This window comes from Otolemur garnettii, unplaced genomic scaffold (genome assembly GCF_000181295.1).
Source record: "Otolemur garnettii isolate 467f Iridium unplaced genomic scaffold, OtoGar3 scaffold00075, whole genome shotgun sequence".
Lineage (NCBI taxonomy): Eukaryota > Metazoa > Chordata > Mammalia > Primates > Galagidae > Otolemur > Otolemur garnettii.
Genome location: NW_003852470.1, coordinates 2,157,501 through 2,166,404, shown reverse-complemented (window position 1 = coordinate 2,166,404; position 8,904 = coordinate 2,157,501). Strand labels below are relative to the sequence as shown.

Here is an 8,904-nt window from a genome sequence, read left to right as displayed (position 1 = left end):
AGAGCTTGTTAGGAGAGTGTAGAGTGCTCCCCCAGAGCTTGTTAGGAGAGTGTAGAGTGCTCCCCCAGAGCTTTTAGAAGAATGTGGAGTGCTCCCCCAGAGCTTGTTAGGTGTGCAGTGCTCCCCCCAGAGCTTGTTAGGAGAGTGTGGAGTGCTCCCCCAGAGCTTGTTAGGTGTGGAGTGCTCCCCCAGAGCTTGTTCTCCAACATGGCATCTCTGACCACACCGGCCTCCACCCCAGCGTTCACTGGGGAAGAACACATAGCCCGCAGGTGCCTGTCTGATGCTAAGGAACAGAATGAGGCCCACCACAGTCATGCTGCCCTGTGCCTGCAAGGCTGTGCTGTGTGTGGGGCCTGCTGCCTCATGGTTTGACACTTCTCAGGTTTAGAACATGGACAGAGCCACTGTTTCTGCAAAAGTTGGCCAGAATAGTGACATCACAATGACCTTCTACCAGTGGTTCTCAACCCATAGGTATTAAAGGGCCACGGCATTAGAAAGGTTGAGAACCACTGTTCTAGACAGAAGGTCCTGGGGGAACTGGGTGGGTGGATGCCACACAGCCGGAGCCCGGAACCCCAAGACACAAGGCCTCAGCCTCCTGAAAACAACCATTTGGCACTTTTTTTTCCCCAGAAGGTGAAGAGTGGCCACCTGCTGTCTTCTTTCTGAGATAAGAGACACATGGGAGGCCTGCCAGGAGACCAGTGGCGAGATGGTGCCCAGTTGGGAGGGGGTGCCCTCTGCCATGCTGCCAGGGGGCTCCCGGGAGCTGCCAGGCCCCACCTAACCCATGCTCACACATCTGTGCTCTCAAAGGGGTTACTCTGCACCTCTTTGCACGACTTGATAGCTTTGACCCATCGATCTTTAGTTATCTCACATAAACTCATTTTCTCCTTGCTAGACAAGGAGCTGTGTAGAACACCAGTCAGTGGTCAGCGGGCACTGACTGGCCACTGGACGACTATCTGTCTGGTCTAGCCAAGAGCAGACGCAAAGCCTCCAGGAGGCTCATTCTGACCATTAGCACATTGGGCCGGTAATTCAGCTCTAAATGGAAGCCTCCCCATGCCTCCTCCCGCATCTGCCTGCCAAAGCCACTCTGACATTTAAGGCAGAATCAGTGTCCCCTCCCTGACAATGAACTCCTTCCCTGTCCCTTCTCTGACATAATAAAAGACTTGATTATGCAAAGGGGACAGAGTGACATTTGGTTTCTCTTCGGCACTGTGTTTTCAGAGAAGAGTGATGTGCCATCTCTAAGTTTAGGGAGCACCGTCGCACGGTGAGCCACAGCGCACGGGAGAGATTGGCACATGCTGAAGGGCCGGGCCGGTGTCTCTCCTAATACCCATAATTTCTAATTACCTTTCTCTTGTCAAGTGTCATCTGTATGTATTATGCCTCAGGAAACTTTCCCTGTCTCTCCAGAAAAGTTTTACCAGCTTCACCCAGAGCCTGTCTATAATATGCCACGGCTTTGAAGTCAAATGTGTAATACCCATGTTTAGAAAATCTAGAGAACATTTTTAAAATATTATACCCAATAAACAGTTATGAATTAATGAAAAGATGTCAACAACAGGTACTAACCTATCAAAGTGAGAACCAAAGGCAAGTTGTCAACATACAATCAGGAGCTCCAAGGAGCACAGCTGGGATGGGGAGGTGTCTGTCAGCTGCAGTGGGACACAGACCTCTAGCACTGCTGGGTCTGCACACACCACCTCTCCCAGGCAGAAATATAAAGTGAGCCCACGGCTTCTCCACTGGACACTGTCCCTGCCATAGAGAGGACCAACCCGGATCACGTTGGCAGGGCCTTGTGGACCTCTTGTGCTATAACTATTTTTGCTTCTTAGGGTAAAACATGAGTCAGCTTTGCTAGGCAGTGGGACCTTCTGACAGTGCCAGCACTCTGATGAGGGTCGCACATCCCTGCTCTTTTTTAGGGCCCACGTTCACTCCCCTCATTGGCACTGACAGAGTCCCCAGGGCTGGGGGCCACAGAACACTGCCCAAGGCTCACACTGTATCATTCCAGAAACTGTAGAACATGGTATGTTGTTAAAGCCACTGTTCGACATCCTGCTTTATTCCATAAAATAGCTAATTATTCATAAATCTACAGTCTTTCAGGTAATCTTAAGATGCTAACTAATCATTGGCCTTGACACTGTTATTTAATCCAGCTCATGGATTTTACACTCTGTGGAATAATCACCTTTGCAATTTCCCCAATGATATCTACAACTCCAAGAAAAACATTTTAATTACTGCCTACAAAGATAGTAGCTTAATTCCCTCAAAGTTACTATTTGGGCTAAAAACCAAATTATAAAAAAAAAGATGAAGAAGAAATAGATATTCCTAATGGAATTAAAATAATTTTATCTTAGTGTTAACATGCTTAGAAGCAGGAGGTTTGAAAAAATAATTTTAATTTCATTGAACAGGCTGAGTCTCCCATTTACAGGGGCAGGATCTCACAGCACGTGAGCATGTATCCAGTCTTCACTGCCTTTAGTCTTCTTAACATGCCAGACCTCAGATCACGGCATCCTGGAACCCCTAACAGTATGGAGCCGAATGAGTGTCTCAATAGCAGAGTTGGTTATGGAAGTTATTCTGGGATCTGAAACCATTTTTAATGGTTAAAAGAGCACAGGTGGTTAGGCAAGAAAGCCTAGTTGACTCTTTCTTCATTTTTATTCACTGTCAGAGCATCGATTTTGCTTTTTGCTTAGCATCATGTTAATGGTTCCAAGGAGACTGCACCTCCTGCCACCACTCCTGACAGTCAGAACATGCAGTTAGGATGGAGGCCGCTGCTGTCCACCTGAGGACGCTGTGTTTCTGCAGGGAACAGGAGAAACACCACCCTTCAGCGCTCCTCATTTTAAAACCAATTTCTAGGGACTGTTCAGTCTGTGGGATATTTTTCAAGGTGCAAGTACCAATCACAAAAGTACTGGGGGAATCCACCTGGTAGGCAAGTTTCTCCCCTGCAGTGGTTCACTCTGCTGTCCTCACCACCAATGCATTCCTTAGCGCTGGCTTTATTAAAATGTAACCACAGAGAAAAAGTTAAATGAGTAAGAACAATTTTATTTGTATTTTAGATGCTTTGAGTATATTCCAAAGGTTTTTACCTCCTAGTTGGTACGATTCCAGCTGCCCCCAACAGCTCTAAGGCATTCTGATGAATCCTTCCTGAGCCTGTGTCAGCCCAGCCTGCCCCACCTGCACAGACCCTCTAGCAGCCAGGTATTTTAAGGAGAATTGTGTGGTCTGAACTTGCATAGACAAAGTGTCTAATTCTGGGATCTGGCTGAGCTCGCCACCTGGCTGAGTGGGGCCTGAGGCTGACTGCCCAGGGTCCACTGTGGAGAGGATGTGTCCTCCCAGGGACAGACAAGAAGGAGGCTCCAGAGACAGGCAGAGAGCACCAGGCTTTCACCATGGGAAGTAAAGAGACCCACCTATGAACTGTCAGCCGTCCTGACTGCCCATCTTGTCCTTACTTCAGCTATGTGCCCACAGGTGGCCCTGAGCCCACCTCCTAGGAACCAGTCAGTTCCCAGCATTCTTCCCACTCACTTCTACAGGACGCCTCTCCTGACCAAGTGCTGGACATTTGATCTCTGATCACAGCCAGCCAGGGCGACCTATGCACAGGCATGTTCTCACTGCAGTACAGGCCTCCACAGGGAAGGAGCAGTGAGCTCGGGGACACGGCTTCCCTTTGTCAACCAGGCCAAACAGGCACACCACAGTCACACCCTGCCAGCCACGTGCAAGAGTCTTTTTGATCCAATCGACCTCTTGGTCTCATGTCCTTGCTGAGATGATGAGATCACAGGACTGTAGCCACGATGGGCAGCTGCACCTCTCAGTAGCCATCACTGGGCCCCTTCTGATTCCACATGTCTCTCTAGTCCTGAGGGCTCTGCCCAAGGTCCTACTGAGAACTCTGGTGGCCTTGCAAGAAAGTTTACAGTGGCCACTTCCCCGGAAGCATTCTCTACCTGGGTGAAGGCAACCTTCCCACACCACTGGTAATTCAGATGGGGAGGGGAGATCTGAGATAGAGCCAAGTTCCTCTCCCCTGGGCCCTACTCAGGAGTCTCCCTGAGAACCTGGTGATTTGGGGTGAAGGCTGACTACTAGCAAACCCCTAAGAACAGGGTCACAGCAGAAGATTTGAGCTACTCCATGAAGTAGTCACAGCGCTCGGTGGCAGGAGCTGACTGCTCCTGTTGGCAGACTACTGTGTCAGGAAAGTGTGCCATGCTGAGATTAATCTGGTGTCATGCCAGGGTGCACACCAAGCCCTTTCACAGCAGAGCACACAGTAGCAAGGGAAGCGAGGGTCTGAAGCAGCCCCTTCTCGCTGCTAAGTTTAGCTCTCTCCACTTTCCAGGGCAAGGGTAAGCCCTGCCCATGGCTGGGAGCTGCCAACACAGCCATTCTTCACTCAACGGCTGCCCAACGAACCCAGGGAGCTTATGCTCAAGTTCTTCTGAGCTTTGAAGGTGCAGAAGAAGGATCACAGGGAAGCAGGGGCAGAATCTTCATCCCTCTGTGATACTGCCTGGGTCCCAGCACACAGCCCTCGCTCTGATTCAAACAATGTACTCCACCAGGGGGCTTCTCCGTGCACTTGCAAGCTTTTAGCTTTTTTCCTATAGCAGACACTCCCTCTTCCAGCCGTCCTCCTTGATGCCCACACCAACCTGGGTCCATTGTGTCAACCGTCTGCCCTCAGAAACTACCAGGACCAGTTCACAGTCCCTGTCCTGAGTCAGGGTCCCCCAGTACCACCTTCTCCTTCTGTGCTGGGAGACTATGTCTTCATGTCGAGATCACAAGATACTCAGGCCCACCCTGGGCTTCAGCTGACAGCTAACGGCCACCAGAGAGAGGGCAGTGTGGGCATACCAGGTCCCATTCAGCGTTCTGTGCCAACTAGGGAAGAACAGCTCAGCCGCAGTCCCCTAAGGGCAGCGTCCCAGAAGCAGGGTGACAGGTCCACACAGTTGAACTGAGTTTATCCCAGTCCCCCAAACATCATTTCTGCAGCATGCCTGTCTCAGGAGCACATCTGAGCATTTGGTTACAGAAGTTCTGAAACAGAGTCTGTGCTGTGATAAAATATATATGCAGGTGCAGTGGAAAGAAGGGTAGAGACTCCTCAAAGAGCTAAAAGGAGACCTTCCATTTGATCCTGCAATCCCATTACCAGGTTTCTAACCAGAAGAAAAAAGTCTTGTATCATAAGGACACTGCACTATAGCAGCCCAATTTACAATAGTAAAGATGTGGAAACCCAAGTGCCCTTCAACACACGAATGGATTAACAAACTGGGGAATATATACACCATGGAACACTATTCAGCCATGAGAAAGATGGAGATTTTGTATTTTTTCCTAACAGCTTGGATGGATTTGGAGAACATTCTCTTAAGTATCACAAGAATGGAAAATCAAGCATCCCAGGTACTCAGTGCTAAATTGAAACTTGAGCAATGATGAGAGAAAAATTCAATTAAATTTGGGAAGGGAGGGGGAGGGAGAGAAGAGAAAAGGGAGGGGGGGAGGGAGGGGGAAGGAAAGGAGGGAGGAGGAGGGACGGGGTTGTGAGTTTCTACCTAGCAGGTGGGATGTACGGGTACATGGACACTTCCCGGGTGAAGGTCACAACTACAACTAGGACTTTACCTCACTAACGCAAACAATGTGACCTAATGGTAGGGTACTACCATGTTAACCATAAGTAAGAACAAACGTATATGTATATTTTTTTCAGTCATGTGCCATATAACTAACATTTTGTGCTGGTTGACCACAGACCACATATAAGACAGTGGTCTCATGAGACTACACAGGTGTTGCTGCTGTCCTTTTTCTGAGTTCAGCACACACGCACACATGCACACACGTGCACACACACACATACGTGTGTCACAGCCGCCAGAAGCAGCACTTAGCACCCTCACAGGCTGTACAGGTCTGTGGCCCAGGAGCCAAGGCACCATCGAGCCTGGGCATGCAGGGCTGGGCTGTGTAGGGTGAGAAAGTACATTCTGTCCCCCACCCTGTCCTATGCCTTGTCCCCCCACCCTGGCTATTCCCAAGATCCATTCTTTATAATAAAACTATAAATAAGGAAAGTGCTCTCCTGAGTTCTGTGAGTCATTCTAGAAAATTAGACCCGGGGTGGGGGGTAGGGAAGGTGGGAAGTCACAGGAAACCTGAAGGTGAGGTTAGCTGAGCAGAACTAGCCGGGACCCTGTCTGCAGGTACCGTCTAAAGGGGTGGGGGCAGCCTCGTGGCACTGAGCCTTAGCCTGTGGGGTGTGACCTGACTCCAGTAGGGTCAGGACCAAATTGACTCCCAGGACATCCAGAAGCTGGAGAACGAGGGTTCCTAGGCAGCAGCACAGCCCCAGAATGGGAGGCCTCACCCTAGGGAGCCCCCAGGGTACAGAAGTGCCCCAGCCTGGGCAGCAGGCTATCAGCCACCCCCACCCACCATCCAGTCCCCCCAGCTAAGAGCAGGGTTTTCCATCATAGATGACAGGGGATCAGGGCACAGCTGCAGCAACAAGCCCAAGGTGCCAGGGAGGCCCAACGTCATAGATGAGGTTGGTGTGGGACGGAGGCCATTAGCAGGCTGCTGCCCTGCGCACTGAAGCCAGCTCACTGCACGGACACCAGCCTTGCTATTTCTGTTCTTTAAATTAGCTGTTCCTCCCAGTTGTATACTGCACTCTAATCTTCAGGTTTTAAAACTAATTTTTACTATAATAACCTTTTTATTCTGCTTCCAAATGACTCCATTATAAAAGGGCATTTTTAAAAACCAAAGACTGTGGCTCCCTCGTGGAAGGTATTTGGAGTGTGGCGTACTCAGAGATGGGAACCCTCCCAGGATGCCCGAGAGCGAGGCACGTCTTTAATTAACCTTCAGTTACGATTCTTCTTGGCGTGGAGGAAAAGTCCTCTCAGCTTGCGGCTGCTGCATTTTCTTCACCCCCCACCTTTCACTGATAGCTGTGCGATAGCGCTGCCGATATCATGCATTTTCACAAACATATCAGAGCAGGACAACTTATCACTTGAACGCTATTTTTTCCCTGCAGAATGTGACAGTAGTGTAGAATTACACCTGCCGTGCACTGCAGATTCATTTTTTAAAGCACAATACCCCTCAGGAGCATGCATTTTCCCTTGGGCAACATCTGGCAAATGCTGGGACAGGACAGCGCCGTTTCTCTGGCTCTCAGGCTTTCAAGCATCTTACCACGGGGATCCAGGCACGGGGGTGGAGGCCACGGGCCTGCTGCCTCTGGTTGCGCCATCCTCTCCTCTCCTGAGCATCGACGGGGGCTCCTTTCAGCATCAAGAGAAGGAGAGAGGTGTCTTTAGTGTTAACACTCCCCTTCAATTACAGGCAGCCAAGTGCAGAAAGAGAAAGGTCTCCTATAGGCAGACCTGCCCGCAGCCACACTAGATAACGACCTCTGTACAGCAAGCCCTCAGGGCTGAGCAGTCACACTGAGACTACAGAGCTACGGCTCCATGACTGTTGAGTAACCTGGACAGACTTCCTCTGCCACCTTCTTGTCCCATGTGGTCTATGCTGCCCGATTTCCCGAGAACAGGGATGGGACACCCAACTGAGAGCATCTTAAGCCTGATGTCCTTGGGGCAGAAAATTCTACTGCACTCATCTCCAGAAATGAGCCACCCAGCAGCCCCCCAAGTCACTATGCTGCGAGAAAACTGAGTCATTTAGTGACAGGGGACCTCGAGGCAGGGCTGGCATGTGGAGGTCCTGTCAAGATAGGAGGGAGTGACCAACCCAGGTTCCTAAAGAATGACCCTGCCCCACAGTGTCTGGCCTCCCCCAGCAGTTGCCACCGTCCCAGGGCAGCCGGGCAGGGGGCCGGGGCTGGGCCCTGGGGTTTCAGGTGCTCGTTCCATTTTGTCAGGAGGTCGTGATGCCCAGGCAGGTGTGACAAGCATCACTCTCAGAACAAGGGAGTATCTGAACAGCACAGTGGCTGGAATGACACAGATTTCGTTCCTAAAATTAAAAAGGTTGGGACACTTGATTAGAACAGAATTTGTAGAGAAGCAAAAGTTGTTTGCGATTACAAAGGATGGCCGGCTGGTCCAGCTCTGACGTAATCAGAGACCCAAGATTCAGGCGAACCCATCTGGCTGTGCTGAAGTGCGACAGACCTCGGCTCTCTGCTCAATGACGGGCAGACACCCCTGAGTTTCTATCAGGGGAACTGCAAAATCACAACGAGGAATTTAAAAAATAAAAGGTAAAGTACCGTCAAAATTTTGCAGAACAGTAAGAAAGAAGTGAACAGGGTGGTGCCTGTGGCTCAAAGGAGTAGGGCGCCAGCCACATATGCAGGAGGTGGCAAGTTCAAACCCAGCCCCGGCCAAAACTGCAAAAATTAAAAAAAAATAGGAAGAAAGAAGTGAACTCAAAGTATAGAAAATGCTAGTGATGAGAAACATTTTTCTTTTCTCTTCTCCCAGCATTTCCATGGTTTTAATCTCAAACTTAGAATGCTATGCTATAGATTATACTTCCTCTGTCTTGGAAAATCAGGTGAGATCAAAAGATATCGGTACATTATTCAAAGTAAAAACCTGTCCTAAGCTGAGAGTGTCAAGTGAAACGACATTCATTTAAGAAAACTGACTGTACCTCAGCACCTGTGGCTCAAATGGCTAAGTCGCCAGCCACATACACCTAAGGTGGCGGGTTTGAATCCAGCCTGGGCCCTCCAAACAACAATGATGGCTGCATCTGAAAAAAAAAATAGCCAGGTGTTGTGGCAGGCGCCTGTGGTCCCAGCAACTTGGGAGGCGG

The 8,904-nt window shown here is 49.9% G+C and overlaps 1 protein-coding gene across 1 annotated transcript in view; it reads right to left on the bottom strand.

Moving 5' to 3' along the window:
* TCERG1L (transcription elongation regulator 1 like) overlaps window positions 1-8,904 on the bottom strand; it is a 169,623-nt gene that overhangs the window by 69,366 nt on the left and 91,353 nt on the right. Inside the window, exon 5 of the mRNA XM_023515631.1 lies at window positions 7,312-7,400. Within this exon, the coding sequence (XP_023371399.1) occupies window positions 7,312-7,400 (89 nt within the window). The remainder of the gene's footprint in view (window positions 1-7,311; window positions 7,401-8,904) is intronic.